This window comes from Melospiza melodia, chromosome 22 (genome assembly GCF_035770615.1).
Source record: "Melospiza melodia melodia isolate bMelMel2 chromosome 22, bMelMel2.pri, whole genome shotgun sequence".
NCBI classification, from domain to species: domain Eukaryota; kingdom Metazoa; phylum Chordata; class Aves; order Passeriformes; family Passerellidae; genus Melospiza; species Melospiza melodia.
The window spans coordinates 5,938,129-5,959,797 of record NC_086215.1 but is presented as its reverse complement, the minus strand read 5'-3'; the positions used below and the strand labels follow the sequence as shown (position 1 = coordinate 5,959,797).

At 46.8% G+C, this 21,669-nt stretch overlaps 1 protein-coding gene across 1 annotated transcript in view; it reads left to right on the top strand.

Moving 5' to 3' along the window:
* Positions 1–21,669, top strand: part of ASTN2 (astrotactin 2) — a 361,347-nt gene that overhangs the window by 45,343 nt on the left and 294,335 nt on the right. The window contains exon 2 of the mRNA XM_063174845.1: positions 14,434–14,621. Coding sequence (XP_063030915.1) covers positions 14,434–14,621 — 188 coding nt within the window. The remainder of the gene's footprint in view (positions 1–14,433; positions 14,622–21,669) is intronic.

Here is a 21,669-nt window from a genome sequence, read left to right as displayed (position 1 = left end):
TGCCCTTCCATCATCATCATCATCCTAAACTGCAGAGACAGCTCCATTCAATAATTCATAACCTCACAGAGCCTTGGTAATAAAGGAGGGGGATAAAAAACACCCTGCGGGTTTTCCTCAATCCAGGCTGAAGGTGCAGGGGCAGAAGTGATGGAGGCTGTTGGGATTTTTGGGCAATGTTTGATGGATACAAACCCTTCCCTGCAGACCTTCAGCATGGTGGGATGTGGGGCAGGGAAGGGTCTGTGAAGGTGTGGATGTCATGCTGGGTGGGGAAGGCTTTGCAAGAAACCTGTGTAAGGGCCAGAGAGAAAGCTCCAGCCAAGATTTCACTTTTTTGTTTGGTTTGGAGTGTATCTAAATGATTCTCTTGCTCAAGTCTGGCTTTCAAAGGGGGTTTGATCATTCAGAAACCAGGATGTTTCTGAAAGCCAGCAAAACTGGCTCCTAAGGAATTTTGTAATGGGTTTGGAACTGTTTTCTTGTCCTCCACGTAACTTATGAAATGATTGTGTAAGTTAATTCTGCTTCCTTTGGCTCTAAGGTGAGGTGTGGGTTTATCTCCTATCCCTACTCAGGCTCATTCTCACTCTTGCACAGACTGTTCTGGAATCCAAGTAGAGAGTGCTGTGCAGTTTGATTGTTTAGAAGTCACTGGAGTATCTCATGTTCGCTATTTTAACAATTGGAGAGAGGCTTTTATTTTCTCCAGAATCATAAACACAATCTTCAGTGTGTTTTTTGGAAACAATAAAGCTAAACTCTAATAACCACACATTTTCCTTGCTTTATGTGCACACATCCTTGGGGAGCAGGGCCTCAAGGACTCTGCTTTTAGTGGGGCTTTAACTTGCTCAGGTTGGAAAGTGCTGGAGACCTGGATTATAAATTTGCTTTGGTACCTAAAGAATTTTTTTGCCTTTAAAAATGCTCAAGGTGAGCAAAAAAGGCACCTCTGGAAGAAAAAGCCAGTGACATAACATGAAGAAATTAGCACCAGCAACTGAAAATCAGGCTTCATTTAAATGTCATATCTTGCAAACTCCTCTGTATGAGGACTAATTAGCTCTCCTCCATCTCTTTCCCATCCTGTGAATAATATTGTTTTCTTTAAGACAAGATCAGAGGCTCTCAGAGGCAATTTATAAAGGAGGATGCTCTGCTACAGACAGAAAACCACAGCAGGGAGATGAAGGGACACAGTTCCTAAAGTATTTAGCCACCTAATGGCTTTTTATTTTTTTGAGTGCAGAAGTAGGTTAGGGCCTGAGCTCCATCTGTGGTAGTGATTTTTTTTTTGATGGAGAACTCACTTAATAAGGTAGTTTTCATCCAGAAGTGTTGAGAAATTCAAAATGCCATGAGATGCTCCAGTTTTGAAGAACATTTTAGGGGGGGGGGGGGTGAGGGGAGAAAATCACATCTGCTCATTGTGACAGGGATGGGCATTGTGCAGCATTTCTAGGATGCACTTCTAGAATCACAGAATTATGGAATGCTTTGGAAGGAACTTAAAACTCATCTAATTCTAGCCCTGCCATGGCAGGGACACCTCCCACTGTCCCAGGCTGCTCCCAGCCCTGCCCAGCCTGGCCTTGGGCACTGCCAGGGATCCAGGGGCAGCCACAGCTGCTCTGGGCACCCTGTGCCAGGGCCTGCCCACCCTCAACAACAAAGAATTCCTAATATTTAGTCTAAATCTAAACCTATGGCTAAATCCTTGTGACCATCATGTGCCAGGAGCAGGAACCTCAGCATGTGGGACATCAAGGGGGACAATCACATCTGTAGATCCTAAACACTCAGCACCAAAGGGCTGAAGGAAGGGGGACCTGTACACAAAGGGCACAAATGACTTGTGGGGTGGAAAGCTGGCAGGGAGGAAAGAGAAGGGGATGGAAAATGTGTAAATGCAGGCAAGTTTTGCCCCTTTTTGGGCAGGGAGAGCTCTGATGCAGCAAAGATGGACAGGCTGTGGGCTCTGCTCACTGTCCCAGGCAGCAGGAGTTAATTACCAGGGCTCTGTCACAGCAGGGACATTTGCCACCTCTGTCTTTTCAAGCTAACACGGAGTTTCCACGTCCCAAGCCCTTTGATGCTTGTCTGAGAGCATCAGGGCTCTCTGCTTTCCCTAAAGGAGCTCTCCGTGGAAGAGTGATAAATGTGCTTAATTTTTGCAGAGCTTGTAGCCTGGTTTTATCCCAGGATCCGTCTCTGGGGGTTTTATTAGCTGATGGTGTCTGTAGGAAAAAGTCAAAGCGAGCAGACAGGAACAGCCCTGGAATTGATGTCGGAAGCAGGAGCGTGGTTTGGAGATAATGCTTCTCATTCTTGCCATGCTATGTGCTGAGTTTGGGCAGTGCATTTCCAGTTTTGCTGGAGTTTTACAGCCTGGCAAAATTCCCTCCCAAACACAGTAACGCTAATTAGTCCAATCACTCCAATCAATCAGCATTCCTATACAATAAGAGCAACAATATCCAGCAAAAATCCATTGGAATATTGAAATAAGAGAAACCAAACCAAAATTCCAGGATGACAGACCTGTCCCAGGGCTGTTCCAAAAATTGAATTAATTGATGATTTTCTCTCATCACCCACCTAACTTCAAACAAAGCCCCCCTACTTCACTGTCACTTGGTTTTGATGCTCTTCTCTCTGCACAAGAACAATCTGCACCAAACAGAATTTTGGGGGCTTAAATGACACTCCTTGACCATAGAACATATTAAATTTCCAAGGCATCAGAGACACCTGATGTTAAAATTACTTACTCCAAGACATGCTAAAGGACAGAGTCTGCCATCCCTGCTGTACCTGGAACACTAGCACACCCATGTGTGAAACTGCCAGGTTGATTTTGGTGCCCTCACGGTCAGAGGCAAGGTGGAATCTGATGCCAGTCATCTCCAGTTCCTTGGCAATTTCAAGTCCGATTCAGCTTGACCCCTAAAATGAGGAAGAAAAATAAAATTTTAACAGCAATCAGATTCCACAACAATGCCAACACATTTAAGTCTGAACTCTGGCACTAAATGAGAGTTTTCTGTCTCATCTAGTTGGGTGGTTTCACTCCATGTCATGTGTCACACTGAAAGGTGTGTAATGACACAGCTGATGGCCAATGTCAAGTGCATCCCAAGACAGATGCTGATAGAGATATTAATCACCTCAGAGCTTTTGCCAGTTGAGAAACTAGAAGGTTGAACGGCATGGGGCAGGGTGTGAGCAGGGATGGGTGCCTGGAGCATGGGGACTGGTGACAAACATCCTTGTTTCTGTATGTGGCTCTGATGAACCTGGCACAGAGGGGGCTCAGCCAGGTGTGCCCAGGCTCCAGGTGTCAGGAGGGGCTCAGGAGAGTGGGTGTGGGGAGATGATCACCTTTCCTTTGAGTCTGGCAGAGAGACAATTTGCAAACGTGTTGATGTGTTCCTGGAGGAAGCCAGGCACTAAATCATCACCTTGCATCCTGCATGCAGATTCATCCAGGGAACCTATTTAATTAGGGGATAAATTTAGAAATCAATTATTTGCAGAAACAGTTTCTTTCCCTCTAATGAGGCTGCAGGATTCATCCCCCTCTGCCACTTTCCCGTGACCTTTTGTGTATGCAGATCAAGGGGAACAGTGCTCTGTGTCTCTTTTGTCTCAGTGTGGGTGCCCCTTTTTGGGCAGCTCCTGTGCAGCTTTCACTGAGGCTCTTGTTAGGACAGCAAATGAGACCATGCTGCTGTTGGATCTAATGGTGGGGGAACCAGATAATGACATGGATTAGCCTTTCCTGCTGGGGAAGCTGCAGGAAAAAGGCTGGAATGGGGTGGCAGGGTGGTATCTGTGTGTGCTGTCTGCTTCAGGCTTTGGTCTCTCTCACTTTGTTGCTTCCAATCTCTGACAAATTGCTCAGCTTCTCTTATGCCTTACCCGCTTTTAAATGGGGAAAAATTGTTTTGCTCCCAGGCTCTGAGAAGCCTTAATAAATTTGGTTGCTTTTATTATTTTGGGTTTTAATGTCTCCTCATCTTATGATGCCACTTTCTGAGCCCTGCAGTGACTTTGCTGTGCTCTTCCATCAGCTTTGAGCCCAGTTCACTGCAGTGGGAGCCAGGCCAGAGAGAGGTGAGAATTTTCACAGCTCATCCCAGCAAACCTTTTTGCTTCTGGCAGCCTGGGGGTTTGCAGCCTGCAAGGGCAGCCCTTGGCTCCAGGGCTGAGGCTGCCCAGGTGATTTGTCCTGCTCAGAGGGACATGGCATCTTTAGGAGCAGCATCCCACCTGGGATGGCATCTTCAGGAGCAGCAGTTCTGCTCTCCCTTAGCCCTTGCTGGGCTTCTCTCCTGCAGAACTCTGGTGGTGCTTGGCCAGTGGGAGGATGGCACAGTGCCCTGGGACACCCTGGGCCATTCCTGTCACTGTGTCTGGGCTGGGACACTCTGGGCCATTCCTGTCACAGTGCCCTGGGACACCCTGGGCTGTCACAGACATTTCTCCACAGAAATCCTTTCTTTCGGATTTCTGTGTCTTCTGGAGGCCAGAGGCCTCAGAAGACAAGGTAAACAGTTATTATCAGATGCTGTGGAATGTAACAGGAGTTTCCTGATTGGCTCATTTTCTATGTTTATAATTAAGGGCCAATCACAAAGTGCAAGCCAGGGGACTGAGTCCTTGGCCACAACTTTGTTATAGATTTCTTTCTATCTATTCTTAGCTAGCCTAGCTGCTCTGCAAACCTCTCTCTATATTCTATTTAGTATAGTCTTAATGTATTATATATCATATCTTAATAAATCAAGCCTTCTGATTCAAGATACAAGATTCACCGTCTCTCTCTCACCAGCTGCGACCCACTCAGCGCGGTAATACTGGGCCATTCCTGTCACTGTGTCCTGGGACACCCTGGGCCATTCCTGTCACTGTGTCCTGGGTCCTTGCTGGGGTGGATAAACATGCAAGGTTGCTCCTGGGTTAAGGTGTTACAGTCTTAGAGAGAAATGAATTTTCTGTGAGGCTGCAAGAACTCATTTGTGTAGGTAAGAGCTGGATTTGGGGTTTGTTGAGCAGTCCAGACAAAACTGGCTGCTTGAGTGGTACCTTGGATAGCTGGCAAGGCTCTAGGGGCTTTTCAGGCAGTTCTGGAGTAGGGGTAAGATTCTTAATCCTTTAGTAACCACTGTAGATGTCTGCCTTGACAGCAGAGAAAGGACCCTGTGAGTGAAGGGGCAGCAGCAACTGATCATTCCTGGTAACTGATATTTTTTGCCCTTTTGGGCAAGGGAATACCCAGAATTTTCAGCCTGTTTGGCTTTGGATGCACCCACCTGGTGCTCCAGGTGACACAGAGGCAGAAGATCCCAAGCAATGCACTGTAGCTGCTTTTTCTTCTCTCCTGAAAATACCCAACCAGCTCCTTCTCCTTGGAGAAGGGCATCCATCTCTCAGCATGTGGAGCTGTCTTAGTGTTTGTAGAAGGCAACCAGACCTCCTCTCTCCTGTTTTCTCCTCCTCCTCTGCCTGTTCCACCTCCCCTTTGGGAGGGCAGGCCCGTGGAGGAACCATTGTTGAAAAATTACTTCACAGTCTGAGCAGAGCCCTGAGCTATCAAACTGCCTTATCATTTTAAGAGGTCTGCTTCCCAAAGAGAGGTTTAAAAATGCAAAGGACTTATAAAGCTCTTGGCTGGCTCTAATGGAGCTTGGAGCAGTGCTCACCCCTCGGGGCTGGTGCTGTAAAGCAAATGCACCTCCCTGCTTTGTCCTGGAGCCTGCCTGGCTGTGCCACGCTCTTCAAATCACCTGAATGTGTCATGCTGCCCTTCTGCTCCTGTCACAGCTTGCAGGGAAGACAAGCACATTCCCTCTCTGTCCCTTTGTGACAGGTCTGCTCTGCCCCAATGCCCACCCTGCTGTACTGGGCTGCCCTTGCCCTGCTCCTGCAGAAACTCACAGACAAAGGGAAAGTTGCTGTTGCTGCTGTCACCTGCACATAGTGGGGGGGCTTTCCAAACGTTTTCCCTTTGCACAAGCCTTATCTGGTGCCATCCTGACACTGCCCTGCTGCCATGGTGGCTGTGCTTGAGGAAAAGGCATCCCCAGCCCGGCCCTCCCAGTGCCCAGGGAAGGGAAGCAGCAGCAATGCAGGCAGGTGGGGCTGACTGGGCTCCTTCCCTCTCCTTCTGTGGACTACAACCCATCTGGCCCTGTTTCCATGTGCCAGCATTTCCTGTGTGTGGTGTTTGTGAGGGCCCCGAGGTCCCCATGGCACCAAGTGCCACATCCAGGGAAGGTGACTCCATCACCTCCCTGGGCAGGTCATGCCAGTGCCCAATCACACCACAGAGGGGCTGTGGCTGAGCACCCCTGGTTTCTCCTCTCTCTGAAAAAGCCTCACCCAGGTGTGCTTCTTAGGATGACAGAAGAGATGAGGATCTGACTCCATGTTTCAGAAGGCTAGATTTATTATTTTATGATATATATTATCTTAAAACTATACTAAAAGAATAGAAGAGGATTTCATCAGAAGGCTAGCTAAGAATAGAAAAAGAAAGAATGATAACAAAGGTTTGTGGCTTGGACTCTCTGTTTGAGCCAGCTGACTGTGATTGACCATTAATTACAAACAACCACACGAGACCAATCACAGATGCACCTGTTGCACTCCACAGCAGCAGATAATCAATGTTTACATTTTGTTCCTGAGGTCTCTCAGCTTCTCAGAATGAAAAATCCTAAGGAAAAGATTTTCCATAAAAGATGCCTGTGACACTCCCCCTTGCTCTGCCATACCTGGTGCTTCTCATTCCAATGGAGATGTCTCACCCATGTGCCAGCAATTCCTGCAGGATCAGATCCCAGCACTGGCCAGGGGGAGCCTCTGCTGACAGGTGAAGATGGAATTGAATGGAAGGGAATTGAAAGCCAAAGAGCCTTGTAATAATTTCAGAGTGCCTGAGGCACCACACGGAAGCCCTGGCATTATAAATAAGGGTAATGTGCTGGAGCCTGAATTGCCATCAGAGCCGCTGCAGGAGCACACAGTGTGCTGAGCTTCTCTGGGGTTTGTGGAATCAGACTGAGATCTGTGGGTAGCTCAGGCAAATCAATATCTGCTCCCTGATGTGTCCAGGGACCCTAACGCCAGGATTAGAAAGGCCAAAGGGATGTGGGGATGGTACAGAAGGCTCCAGAGCTAAGACCAAGAGAGCTGAGTTGGAGCAGCCCAGCCCTCTGGTTGTCTGAAGAGTTTCCAGGGGCTGGGGCTGACTCTGTCCTCCCTGCTCACCTCACTCTTCTCCTGGATGATGCAGACTGCAAGCTCTGCATCCAAACCAAGGAGATTTTCTTGTTTTTTGGGTTCCTGTTGAGCTTGGGATCTGCCCTCACCATCAGTCCCATTGCTCTGGTGGTCACGACCCCTTTGGTGGCAGCTCAGTTCCTCCCACATCTCTGTGATTTCCAGGTGACTGATCCCAGGAGCCTGCCTGAACCTGGCTGCTTGTTCTTGTCCTTCCAGCAGAGCCTGGAAACAGCCAAACCCCCTTTACTGCAAATCCTGTTTTGCCTAAACAGCCAAACCCCCTTTACTGCAAATCTCATTTGGCCTAAACAGCCAAACTCCCTTTCTGCAAATCCTGTTTTGCCTAAACAGCCAAACCCCCTTTACTGCAAATCCCATTTGGATTATCCAAGGTCAGGCATGTGATGCTGCTGGCAGTGAGCTGCAGAGTGCTCCAGCCTGCACTTGGTGCCATCAGGACCCCCTTGAACCACCCCAGACCAGGCTGGCTCCATCCCTCCTCCATCCAGCATCCTGCCTTGGATTTGGCACTGCTGGGATCACAACTGGACTCAATGATCTCAGAGATATTTTCTAACTCAAACCATTCCATGATTCTGTGTCCATGCAGACCTGCACACCAGCAGAGCCACCCCTGAAATGCCCTGCAGGTGCAGCAGCACTGTGCTCTCACAGACAGGGGCTTTGAAGGGAGATGATCAGAGCTAGGTTGTCATCCCTTTTTTGTTGCCTCTTTCTTAAATTTCTGAGCTTCTCTATTACTTTTTATGATGTGCAGCTGTGCTTGTGTGCTGCCCCAGGGAGCTGTGTGAGGGGAGAGCAGGGGAGGAGGTGTGCAAGGGAAGGAACAGGAGCGGAGGGGAAGGGAGGAAGAAGAAAACCTGAGCTAATGATTTGGATAAAAAACTCCACCACATTGCCACCAAAAGACCCAAACTCTTACAACTCTTAGGGCCTGTTTGACTGCAGAATAGCCCCCCTGGGAGCATGGGGGAAGCCCCATTTCTAGAGTAATTTTGGAGCTTGTCTGCAGCGAGTGTGATAATCTATTCCGCAGGGAGCAATCCTGCGCTGGCAAGGGCACTGGGGAGAGCTCTCTGTTTATGACTTTCTGCATAAATTTGCTTTATTAGCATAAGTGGTAGCTAGCACACTGAAGAATCTCTAAACTAACACTTTATCTGAGGTTGGTGCCTCTGGAGAACGTCAAACCAGGAGAGCCCCTGGAGTAACAGCAGATGGAAAGGGGTGGCAGGCAGGATTTGGGGTGTGGAAGAAGAGGGCACAAGCTGGAATTGTGTCTCTCTAAAAGGAAATAGAATCACTGAGTACATCTCCAGCTTTTCCTTTGCCAGGTTAGGATGCTGAGTTGTGCAGGTGGGATGAGGAAGCTTGGCTGCAGCTCCTGCTGGGATGGAGCAGGTGGGGAGGAAAAAAGGCTTTAGGAGCCTGGATCTGTGCACTGGAAATTACTCACTGGCTGCTCACCCATCTCCCCAAGCAGCTGGTGCTGACAGGAAAGTGCCCAGCAGGTCTGAGCCAGGAGGAGGCACCAGGAGGGTTTGGATATCTGGGGGTGGGGAACCTTGTGGGGATGAACTGCTCTAAGCAAAAGGGCTTATTTTAATAATGGCCTTCAAGGATGAAATAAAAATACAATAATCATGGTAGATTAGCAAGAACAAGCCAATTAAATACAACACAGGCTTTGTAAAACACCATGGCAGATAAGGCAGGGCTGCAAACTCCGCAGAAGTGGTGGATGTTGAGGCATTGCATTAGGCTGGGGAGAGCTGGTGAATTTTCCAAGCCTGCCAGGCTGCCCTGGAGAAGGCAGAGCTGAAAAGGCTGTCCCTGGCTTCAGTGAAAGGGGGAGAGGAGTGAGGAGATGGTGGCCAGGAGCCTGAAGGCATGGAGTAACAATCCTGCAACTTTAATATCGGCTGTTTCATTTTGTATTCATCACGCCAGCATAATCTGCTTTTATGGGAATCCTCCTGGTTCCCAACCAAACGCATTTAGGCCCCTTTGCTTTTAAGTTTGATTGTAATACAAGTTGAAGATTTCAATGAAATGTTTATATGAAAGGGTTGTAGCAGCAGCAAAGGGAAAAAGGGGTATTAGAGAGTTGGTTGGAAGGGATCTTGCTGTGGTCACTGCTGTCCCCTTCCTTGTCCTGGGTGGGTGATCTGATGATGGACACAAGCCCAGGTCAGGGGCTGAGCCCTGGGAAGAGTTTTGTTTGGATTGTTTGCTTGATTTCCAAGGAAAATGTTAAAGACTGTAGAAGCTGTGTGAGGCACAGAGCTTGAGGAAGAGCAGAAAAGGCAGAAATGCTCCGTGTGCCTTTTCCCGACTTTCAGACCATCCTCAGGTGGCACCAAAACCTGGTGGGAGCTCCCCATGGGCTCAGCTGAGCTGTGTGCTGGGAGATGATGGCAGTTGTGAAGGTTTGGGGAGGCACCTGGGTGCAGGAATGTGCTCTCTGTTGATGGACCGACAAAATTATTTTTTGGTCTCTTTAAAAGGAAAGAAGCCTAGAAGTTTCTCTCTTCAATTAAAAGACAGTTCATAGGACTTGGGGGACTTCACCTCAAACTTAAGGATAGATAATTGCACAGAAGCCAAAAAGTCTTGCTTGGGCAATTAGTAGAAAAAGAAGTGAACAAACAAACTAACTGCTTTTGTACAGTGTTTAACTAGAAGCAAGATTGTCTGGCATTTGGCTTTTTTTTTGTTTGTTATTTTGCCTTTTATTAAGCCTTTTTGTTTCCAACACTGCAACAGAAATAATTTTGCTGATTTTTATGCCTCCAAGGGTAGCTGAGCTACCTCAGGCCTCCAAGAGCTGATTAGACCTGGCTGAAGGGGACAAATAAAACACCTGGTGGGGCTGGGAGGGGAGAGAGACCTGCTGGTGTTGGGGAGAAGAGATTCCTCAGGTCCTATGAGCATGGAGATGATGCTAGTCTGGGGTCTTTGAGCAGGGGAAAGGGAGAACTCTGTCTGTCTGCTGTGGGAAAGGAGGATCCTCTTTGTTTCTTCATTGTCTGTGAAAAATGCATATATTTTATGATTGGCTTTTTGCAAATATTAAAATGAATATGATATGTGTTGTGTTAGAAAGTGATGCTGTATTAATTCTCTTAAGTAGAGTGTTAAATATAGAAACTATGCTATGTAGGATACTTTTTTAAAAGAAAGAACTTGCAGTGAGATAGCAGCCACAGGACACCTAAATCTTTCAGAGAAAAAGAATTTATTGCCCTCTTAACAGAAGAAACGCATTTCTTCCTTCCTCGAAGGCGCTGTTAGGATTCAGAGGAAGAAGCTGACACTGACCAGACAGAATCCCGTGTTTGAATGGAATTTATGCATCATGTATGAGGTGTATGAATATGCAACAGGCTGTTGCTTTTAAGGGTTAATCCTCTGTTAACATGGGTCCATTTTTGGGTCCTTTCAGGCTCGTGCTGCCCAGAAAAAGGTACCCGGACATCTGTAACTCTTTGTTTCTATTGCCTCATATTGTCCTAATTCAAATTGTCCAAATTATTAATACTCTAATTGTATTACTATTTTTATAACCATTTTATTACTATTAAACTAAAATTTTGAAAACAAGTGATTGGCGTTTCTCACATTGTCTCCTCTGCTGAGCACAGTGAGCAGGTAGGAAGGGGGCATGGCAGATGTTTGATGATGTGTTTGGCTGTTTCACTCGGTGCTTTACCCACAAAGGGCTGTTTGAGCCCCATTTGATAGCTCCCCATCCACTAGATACTGAGATTTTTTAACAGCCACAGACCACAAGTGCTTTTCCATTGCTGCACATTTAAAACTTTAACTGTATCTCATTCAGTTTTGGTGCAGGAATGCCTTTAATTTGTTCCAAAAGCTTTTGAAAGCTCTGATAGCAGGCAATCTTGCTGCAGACTATTACATTCTGGCTGATGGACGGGTTTTCACTGCTGTAACTACAGCAGATAGTGGAGTGACAATGTGTGTCCAGTGAAACACAGGCAGAGCAATATCAGTGTCAGGTATATGAGGCCAAAAAACTTCCTTGTGTTTGGGGATTGAGGGATTCTGCAGCTACAGGGCTTGAAAATGCTTTTTAAAAATTTTTTTATTGTGAGTGGTGAATCTGATTGAAAGTTTGTGGTGCCCTGGGGGTGCTGGGGTAGTAACCAGGTGCCCTGAAATGAAAGTTTAAGCACACAAGTGTTTATAAGTGTGTGGGAATGGGTACCAGTCTTGGCAAGTCCGTGTTTGTCACAAATTTCCTGGCTGCTGGGCTTGCTTAAAATTGTGAAATGAATGTTAAATTGAAGTTTCTACTTTTGGAAGAGACCTTTTGAAAATGAAACAGGCTTATCTTCAGTCTAGGCTAAAATCCAAAAAATTGCCTATATTTCAGAACTCCTGAGAAATGTTCTCTGTGATCCTTTTAAACATCCCATGCAAAAAAAATCTGTGCGTAAGGGAAAAAACTTGGAGGAAGGTTGACCCTGGAGGATTTTTCCTTGCTTTCCTAATGGGATGTAGCCTTTGGAGCTGCAGCAGTGGGGTCCTGGTGGCATCCACGTGGGCTGGGTGATAGAACCTCCTTGCTGAGCTCCTTAGGAGAGGTCTGCTGCAGGATATGTCTGTGCTGAGTGTGTAATGCTGCAAATCATCCCCTCCTGGGGGTGACTGTCCCTCTGGATAGAATTAAGATTATGGCTTTGCATAACAGAGTCCTTCTCGCTCTCCCATGGCCTGTTTGCCTCTGAGGATGCTCTTGGATTTCTGCTGCAAAGCTGAGTGAGTGCTTCTGCTCCTCAAAGTAGCATTTGTTTTGATTTTAATTAGACAAGGAGATGCTTTTCAGCACAGACCTTTGAAGTATTGCTGGGATGATGACTGCAATTAAGCAGCCTTGATATTTCTCTCATTTTATTCTTATTTTTACTGCTGTAAGGAGCCTTCTGCTTGTGCCTTGTTTGGAGGGGACACACAGGATTCCTTCCATGAGGTTCCCAGGTCTAGAAGGAGCTGCAGGGTTGCTGTGATTTACAGAGCACAAGCAGCACCCTCTTGGTGCTGATTTGCTGCAGTAAAGAGTGTTTTATGTCAGAGGAGAGAAGGGTCATGAGCAGGATGGCAGGGATGTGACAGGGAGCTCCTGCATGCCCTCCCAAACATAAGTGTGAGCTCCTGGTGGATCTAGGAGCTGTTTGGTTTTTCTCTGAGTGCTCAGGTGTGCACAGGGGTTGGGAATAAGGAAGGTGCAGTGCTGGGAGGGGGCCAGAGGCAATGAGCAAACCCCTCTGGTGACACTGAGGTGACACAGTGGCTCCAGTATCACCAGTGAGGTGCTGAGCCAGGGATCTGTAGTGATGGGGTGGCCTTGGCCCTGCCCAAGGACCTGTGTGTGATGGGGTTTTCTCCATCAGAGCTTGCTTGGCTCTCTTTTGATCCACATTGTGAAGGCAGGAGCTTGCTCCTGGAAAATATATTGATTTCAGGGGTGAGAAAAGCTGTTCCTGAAGGATTGAGAGGTTTTTTTGTTGGGCTGGGTGTCGCAGACATCTTTTATGGAAAATCCTTTCCTTAGGATTTTTCCTCCTGAGAAGCTGGGAGACCTCAGGAACAAAATTTAAACATTGATTATCTGCTGCTGTGGAATGCAACAGGGGCATCTGTGATTGGTCTCATGTGGTTGTTTCTAATTAATGGCCAATCATAGTCAGCTGGCTCGGACAGAGGTATGATATTTTATGATATATATGTATGTATATGATATATACGTATGTATATGATATATACGTATGTATATGATATTTTATGATATGTATGTAATATATATCATAAAATAATAAATCAGCCTTCTGAAACATGGAGTCAGATCCTCATTTCTTCCCTCAACACAGTCACAGGCTGGGTTTTTGTAGAAGTGCAGGTGCCTGCTCTTGCAGCCTGAGTGGTTGCTCACCTCCCAAGTGTCCCTCAGGGGAACAAGTGCTGTCCTCCCCACTGACCCTCTGCAGCTGAGGAGGATGAGGAGGAGAACCTTGTCTCTGTTCTTGTGCCTGAGCTTGTGTTCCTGACTGTCCTGGGGCAGACACACCTGCAGGCAGTGGCTCAGGGGCTGTCAGATAGGCAGGAATTGAATTTGGGTCTTCCTCAAAGCTGCTGAAGCTCTGGGCCCAGTGACTAAGAAGACCTGTCTGTCTTCCCATTGCTTATGCTGGGAATGGAGAAACAAACACAAAAAAGATGTGGTGGAAGGAGAAATATTTTGGTTCATTTTGTACTAGTGTTTTTATTCTTTTGGTTTGGATTCAGCTGCCAAACTGCCAAACCCATTCTCTGCAGGGATCTGTGTGGGGAGCTGTGCTGGGCAGCTGTGGAGCTGTCAGTGCTCCTGGCCCACTCAGGAGCTGCAGCTGAGCCTGGGAGCTGCTGCCTCCACAGCTCTGCAGGTCTGGGGATGCCTTTTGGGCTCTCCAAACCCCCAATTCAGTGCCCTAGGTCAGGGAAGGCTGGTGGTGTGTGCTGTAAATCAGGATTGGGGGATGTAAAACCACCAGAAGGTGACTGGCAGGTGCAGCTCCAATGTCAATGGATATTTTCAAGCCTGGAGGTTTTTCCCTTGTTGCTGGAGCTGTGAGAGTGTCCCCATTAAATACAGCTGAGCTGGAAGGAGGTTTCCATTGTCAGTGCCAGCAAAGTGTGTTCTGGTGTCTGCACCCTGCCTTGCCTGGCCTCCCTGAGCTATGAAACTCCTTGGGCTGGGCTGCAGCTCCTTGGGAGCCTTTTCCATCCTGTTTCCTGGGAAAGCCACAGGAGGTTTAGGGCACCCTGTGTGATTTCCTGTTCCTGCCTTCCTATTCTAGAAATCCCCAGGCACTCTGAAGCCCCTTGATTTTTATTAACGAAGACAAACACTTCTGTTCATATATAAGAGAAGTAACAGGTGGAGACTGAAATGAAATAGAAGCACTATTTATAAAGACTCAAAAGGAAGGGGGGAAAGACTCAAAAGTCCCAATTTCTTTGATAAAAGAAATTTAGAATAATTAGAAATGACTTAGAATAACACCTTTGGGCATGGTGGGGAAAGCTGACCCAGAGCTGTGTGTTGTGTCCCTGCAGAGATGTCGGGGACGGTGTCGGACATTTCGCTGGTGCACTGGAAGCAGCAGTGGCTGGAGAATGGCACCCTGTACTTCCACGTGTCCATGAGCAGCGCTGAGCAGCTCTCCAGGGCCACCCCACCCAGCCTCCAGGAGCCCTCGGAGATCGTGGAGGAGCAGATGCACATCCTGCACATCTCAGTCATGGTGAGTCCCAGCTGATGGGGGCACCCAAAGGGATGGAGGGGACCCCCTTGGAGGAGGGGAGGTGAGTCTGGTTTGGTGATGTTTGTGTCCCTTCTTGGTTGGGTCTTCAGAAAGGGAGAGATGTGTTTGAATGGGCCAGGAAAAAAAGAAAAAAAAAACAGACACCAAAAACCAAACACAAAAACCAAAAACCCCCCCAAAAACCCCCAAAAACCACAAAAAAAAAAAAAAAACAACAAAAAAACCCCCCAAAACCCCAACAAAAGTACCAAAAACAACAACAACAACAAAAAACCCCCAAAAAACAACAAACCTCCAAAAAACAACCAAAAACCCCCAAAGCAACAACAAAAAACAAAAAACAAAAAAGAAAAACAAACCAAAACAACAACCAAAACCAAAAACAGCTAAACACCTCAAAACCCAAAGCTACTACAACAAAAAAATAAACAAAAAAGCCCCAAAAAAAAAAAAAATCCCAAACAAACAAAAACCCTGACAAAACAAACTAAAATCTAAAAAAAAAAACAAAAAAAACCCCAAAACAAACAAAAAAAAAAAAAGCCCACAAAAAAACAGCACAGTGCTTGATCTTCTGAGAAAATGAAACAAAACAAAAGAGTGTGGGGAAGAAGGTGTTGGGAGGGTAAAAAGGATCCTTGTAATTCCTCTTGTCTGTGCTGGAAAGTGGTGAAGTGCCAGTGGGGTGTTTCTGTTTGGTTTTTGTATTTGGGCATTGTGCAATCACAAGGTTTTGGGCTTGGCCATTTCTTTCTGAAACTGAAGTTTATCATTAAGTGAGTAAGGGCTGCAGCATTTCTTGCAAAGGACAAGCCTGACCTAAAAGTAAAAAGATGATCCAGTGCTTTGAATGTCTCCATCTGGGGTGTTTGTGACCTTTTAATAATGCACTGTTTATGTGCTGTGCTGCCTTTTAAAGTTGCAGTATCACATGAGGTGCTTGCCTACGTGTTTGGATCTGCTCCATGCTTCAGAGCTCCATCTGTAAGATGGGATTCAGTGTGTTGTCCCTTCAATCCCATTGGGATAAGAGACAGAAAAAAGGACGTTAGGTTGGTATATCCAGTCTGTGTGCATGCCATTCATTTGCCAAACCAAGTGTTTTAAGGGCCTGGGGATCCCACAACCCTCTGCAAAAGGTGAACCTGTTCATCTCTTAAAATCTGGGTCATCTCCACAGCTTCTGTCCTTAGTTCTGGAAGGAGTCACACAGACAATGGCTGCATAAATCCTTTATTTTTAGGGTTTTTTTAAATATTTTTTTATTTGAACAAGCAGCTATTTGGCTTTTACAACTTAAACCTGTTTTTTTGCATGTCTCATCAGTGGGACTTCAGACCTGGCACTGAATGCATGTGAGAAGGGAGAGAGGCTTGTTGGGCAAGATAAGGTGCTGGATAACAGAAGGGAAAGGAGTTGGGGGCTGCATCTTACTGAGTTGGATAGAGAATGTTTTATTCCTGCTGAATTGTCAATGGGATGGATGTTGGAGAGAGGGAAAGGGTTAGAACTGCATACTTGGAAAATGAGCCTGAAAATACAAGTGAGAGACAGAACAAAGCAAGAAAACAGCACAGCATGTGTGGGTGTGAAAAGCTCCATCCCTGGCAGCAGGTTTGAATATGGGATTGTTTGGCTGCTGTGGGCAAACCTGAGCCCTGGAGAATTGTGCTGTGTCTGTGGGGTGACACTTTCTCTGCAGCCTGGTGCTTCCTGCTTGAAATGCAGATTTTCTGTAGTGTAGAGAGATTCAGTCCTGCTCCTCAGCCCTTGCTGAAGATGCTCTCTGAAATACAGGAGATGATTGTAATGTGTGAATGCTTGGGAAGTTGCTTTGAGAAGCTTCTGGCCAGAGCTTTCCTTTGCTGCACCTCAAATGGGGGATGGAGTTGACAGCGCTGCTGGCCATGTCACAGAAATATCACAGGAATGGGTCTGGGCTCTAATCCCAGTTTATCCAGGGAAAATGGGCTTTGCCAATGGTGTGGGAGCACCCATGGCTTTGCTGTGAGTTAATTCCTGCCCTGTACCTCTCTTCCCTCCTGCAAAAGCAACAGGAGAGGAGGAGTTGTTCCTGCCACACACCGTCAGCTGTAATTCCACTGTCTCTAAATCCTGGCATTCCCTGCAGCAGGAGCTGAGGTCCTGGGCATGGATCTGGGTCTGGGCTGGGCTCTGGGCTGCACATGTGTCCCTGGGGAGGCAGGAGCCCTGCAGATCCCTTCCCTGGGTCAGGACTGCAGCACAGGCTTGAAACTCTGCCCAGATTTTTTTCAGAAGGTTCATTAACTTTTTGAGTGAAGCCAAGCCAAGTTTTGAGTTACCAGCAAAGATGACTCTGTTTTGTTGGTTTGTTACTTTTTATTTTATTTTATTTTTTCCTTCCTTGAGGCCTCATGGAGCTCTATAGGGGAAATAAAATGGGCACAGCTATTTCACCCAGGTCCCTGGGCTGCTTTCCCACTCATTTATTTCCTTTCCTAACCTCACCTGCAGCACATCCCAGAGGGTCCCCATCACTTGAGCTCTCCTACCCCAGCAGTGGGGTTCCCTGGCTGTGCTGTGCTTGGCCTAGGGGGGATCCTGGGTTCCCCCTCCTGTCCCCACATCCTCTATGTCCATATCACTTGTGCCTTGGGATACAACCTGTGTCCTCCTTGGATCCAAATACTTTTCCTTCCTCTCCAAATACTTTTCCTTCCTTTTCCTACCACGAAGCCCAGTGTCTCCTGTGTGTGTTTTTATGAACTAAACCACCATCACTGCTGTGGACAGAATTCCAGCCCAGCCCAGTGCTGCCCTGTCCATCATCAGCCCACATCCCACCCCAGGGGACAGGAGGGGACATGGCCAAGTGCTTCCTTATCTCCTTTAAGTGGCTCTAACACTTGATTTTACCTCTGTCCTCCTGCTCCAGGTGATTTAGAGGAGCTGGGGAAGGTTTCCCTGGGGAATTTGGTTAATCCCTCTCCTAGGGAGCACTTGGCAGGTTATTGGGCAGTGAGACATCTCCAAGGCAGGACCTGGTTGTGTTTCTGAAGGTGTTTATGGCCTGGCTGGGAGCTCCTGCTCTGCCCCTAAAGCCAAGACACCCCCTCTCTGCTGCATGGGGGCTCCAGGGAGGCGCAAATCCTGGGTTTGTTCCTCTTTCCAGTGGTTCTGGCTGTCACTCCCTGGCGTTTTGGGGTTGGTTTGCTTCCAGTGCAGCAGGAAAGTGTCCATGGCCCCTGCCCCTGTGGCCACCATCTACCCCTGCAGAGCACTGACTGACTGTCACCCTCTTCACACCTCCCTTCCCCAGCTCAAGGGCGTCTTTGACAGCTAGATAATACTTAATTTTTATTTTTTCTTCCTTTCCTAACTGTTTTTTCTTAATCTCTCCCCAATGAGACATAACATTAATTACTGCAGTTAAAGGGAATTCAGTCTCCATTACTCTGTGCCACCCATTTCCTCTTGGCTTGAGCATCTGAAATTTGTCTCCCAAATGAAAAGAAGGGATAAAGGGAAACGAAAAACAAATATGCAAATGCAAGACTTTATTTATTTACCCTTTTTTTTAAGCACAGTGTCAAGTAGAAAGGAATCAATATTTTTGTCATTATGCCTGTTGTGTTTTTTCACCATAATCTCAGCTGTCATTTGGGTTTAATTGTGTTGTTTCCTATTGTGTGGAAGTAAATCTTATCTGTTTTGGATTAAAATTCAATGAAGGTCACAGCAGCTCGAAAACTTACCAGGCTGCAGCAATTAATGTTCATTTGGCTTTGATAAATTGGAATGTTCCCCACAATGGGACTAGAGTGGATTTCAGAAGCAATAATTCTTCCATTAACTCAATGATTCCCTGTGTGATGGAGCATCTTGTCACTGCTCTGTTTGTCATCTGTCACTTCAAGGATCTGGGCATATGCCTGATATGATTTATCATGATTATTGGGGCTGCTTGTGTCAAAACATTTTAAACCACTAATTATTCCAGCCTTGTAAATTGCTGAATTTAACAGAACATAAGAGAGATTTATTTTTTTGTTGTTCCCCACCGCCTCGTGTCCCAGTTTAATTATTGTTTTGTGTGGTGTTAAATCCAGCCCTGGGCCATGTCTGGAGGCTTTGGCCAAGAAGGGGCTGTTTGTCAGGCTCTGGGTGGGACAGACAGGTTTTATCTCTGCACTGACCCTTTGATCATTGCACCGTGTGGGTGTGGGGATGCAGTTTGGGGAGAGGATGCAAAGCCCCATCGCATCCTGCTGGTGGATTGATGGGATTTCCTCTCTTGTGAGTGATGCCAGTAAAAAAATAAATATCTCTTATATGGGATACCAGAGCCAGGCCCATCCCTGCAAGCTGGGAGGTTTAGAAAGGTGCTCTGTGATGCTTCTGCTCCAGCTCCAGCAGAAACAAGCTGGGTTTTTGGAGAGTGGTCATGAGGAAAAATGTGGTGGTGTTCACAGGGGTCTGAGGATGAGGGAAGAGACGAGGATCTGACTCCCTGTTTCAGAAAGCTGATTTATTATTTTATGATATATATTACATTAAAACTATACTAAAATATAGAAGAAAAGGTTTCATCAGAAGGCTGGCTAGGAATAGAAAAGAATGATAACAAAAGTTTGTGGCTCAGGCTCTCTGTCCAAGCCAGCTGAAGTGATTGGCAATTAATTAGAAACAAGCACATGAGACCAATCCCAGATGCACCTGTTGCATTCCACAGGAGCAGATAATCATTGTCTACATTTTGTTCCTGAGGCCTCCCAGCTTCTCAGGAGGAAAAATCCTAAGGAAAGGATTTTTCAGAAAATGTGTCTGTGACAGGTTCCCTCCCAGCCCAGGCCATTCCATGATTCTATGGTTGCTCTCCTTCCCACAGGTGGATATAAGATCATACCAGTGCAACTGGGCTTGAATGGGAGGGGAGAGGAGGCTGAAACCCTTCTCAGAGCTGGGCTGATTCCCATTGTCCCCAGCAAACAGCTCTCAGGGGTGACCCCAGATCCTGTGGGCTTTGGGCCCATCCCACTTGGGGTCCTTCAGCCCCAGCATTCCCTCAGGTTGGCCATTCTTTGGGAGGTTCCTCATTTCCCTACTGTAGGAGCGTCAGGGCGTACCACGGTGGGGATCGATGGAGACGAGAGATCTCTGCAGCCAGGTCTGGAACTTGGGGTTTATTGCAAAGGGCCTGGGTGCAGGGCCCTGCTGGGAGCTGCCAAACACAGCTCAGAGCAGGAATGAGAGAAGAGAGGGGAGAGAGGGTGAGAGGGTGGGAGAGCAAAAGGGTAAGAGAATGAGGTTCCCATTACAATACCATAAATCTTCTTCTGTGCTGAATATTCTAATTCTCACCTACCAATCTAGTACAAGATACAAATCCTACAGCATTTACATACAGCCTGTAAGAATCACTACATTACCACACTGTATTACATTTTAAACCCTACAAACTCCTCTTTGGGCCCTTCTGCCAAGCTGTAGGGTCTGCTCTGACCCTTGGGCCTGTCTGCAAGCAGAGGGTGTTGTTCCATCAAAAGGGGATTACCTTCAGCTGGCCACACCATTGTTTTCCAGCTGTTCAGTAACTGAGGGATCTCAAAGCTTGCTTTCATTTCAATCTCACTTATAGTTTCTATATTCTCAGAATCTTTTGCCAGACAATCATATTTATAAGGCTTTCCTGTTTCATCTTCCCCAACACCTACCCTGCACTATTTTGTCTTCCTTGGTGCAAAGCTTCCCAGTGGATTCCATTCCCTCCCTCCCTTGTGCTTGCATGGTGCTGTGGGATTGCTGGCAGCACCAGTGGACCTGGCTTCTCCAGAGATGCAAAACCCTGCTCAAGCCTTCCTCTGGCTCCTTGCAGCTGGTCTTGCTGATGGCAGCACTGGAGCTCCTTGTCAGCCAGCTCAATGGGAGAAAAAAAACCCTGGTGTGACATGAGTAATGAGGTAGTGAAGAAGGCACAACATCTGTGTCATCATTTTTGCACCAGGAGGTCAACCAGATTCATCAAACATGCACTTCCAGCTTGTGATGTGTTTAGAAATTAATTAAGATAGGGAGAGAATTGCTGCTGCAGCAGATTTTCTTATCTGAAAGGTATTAAAAAGCTAAATTGATCTCCAATGAGCTGTTTTTATTAAAAAAAAAAAAAAACAAAAACAAAAACAAAAAAACTAACAAAAAACCACAACCTAAAAGAAAAGCTTTAAAACCCCTGGGTTCAGCATGTCCCTGTGTGAGAATCACGTGTGGGGAGAGGAGGAGGATCTGCCCACCCTGATGAGGAGGTCGACAATGATCCCCAAATCCCTGGGATGGGAGCTGCAGGCTCTGTGCTGATGGCAAACCAAGCAACCCTCAGACCTTCACCAATCCTCCCCACGCTGCTGGAGGTGGCCCTCAGTTCTTTCCTGAGCTTCTCCAGGGTTCCTGAGGGACTGGTCTGTGACCGTGTTCACAGGGGTCTGAGGATGAGGGAAGAGATGAGGATCTGACTCCATGTTTCAGAAGGCTGATTTATTATTTTATCATATATATTACAGTACAACTATACTAAAAGAATAGAAGAAAGGATTTCATCAGAAGGCTGGCCAAGAATAGAAGAGGAAAGAATGATAACAAAGGTTTGTGGCTCGGACAGAGTCTGATCCAGCTGACTGTGATTGCCCATTAATTACAAACAACCACATGAGGCCAATCCCAGATGCACCTGTTGCATTCCACAGCAGCAGATAATCATTGTTTACATTTTTTTCCCTGAGGCCTCCCAGCTTCTCAGGAGGAAAAAACCCTGAGGAAAGGATTTTTAATGAAAAAGTGTGTGTGACACTGGTGGGATGGTTCTCTGCTGGCTCAGAGGGGCTGAGTCCCTGCAGGCTCCGTGGCTCAGGGAGCTGGAACTGGGACACAGAGAGGTTGTTTTTGGTCCATGCTGGAAGAAAGTCCTACTCCTGTCACCCTGACACTGTGGTGGCATCTGCCCTCTCCCAGGATGGGACATGCTTTGGCTCCAACTTCCATTTCCATTTTA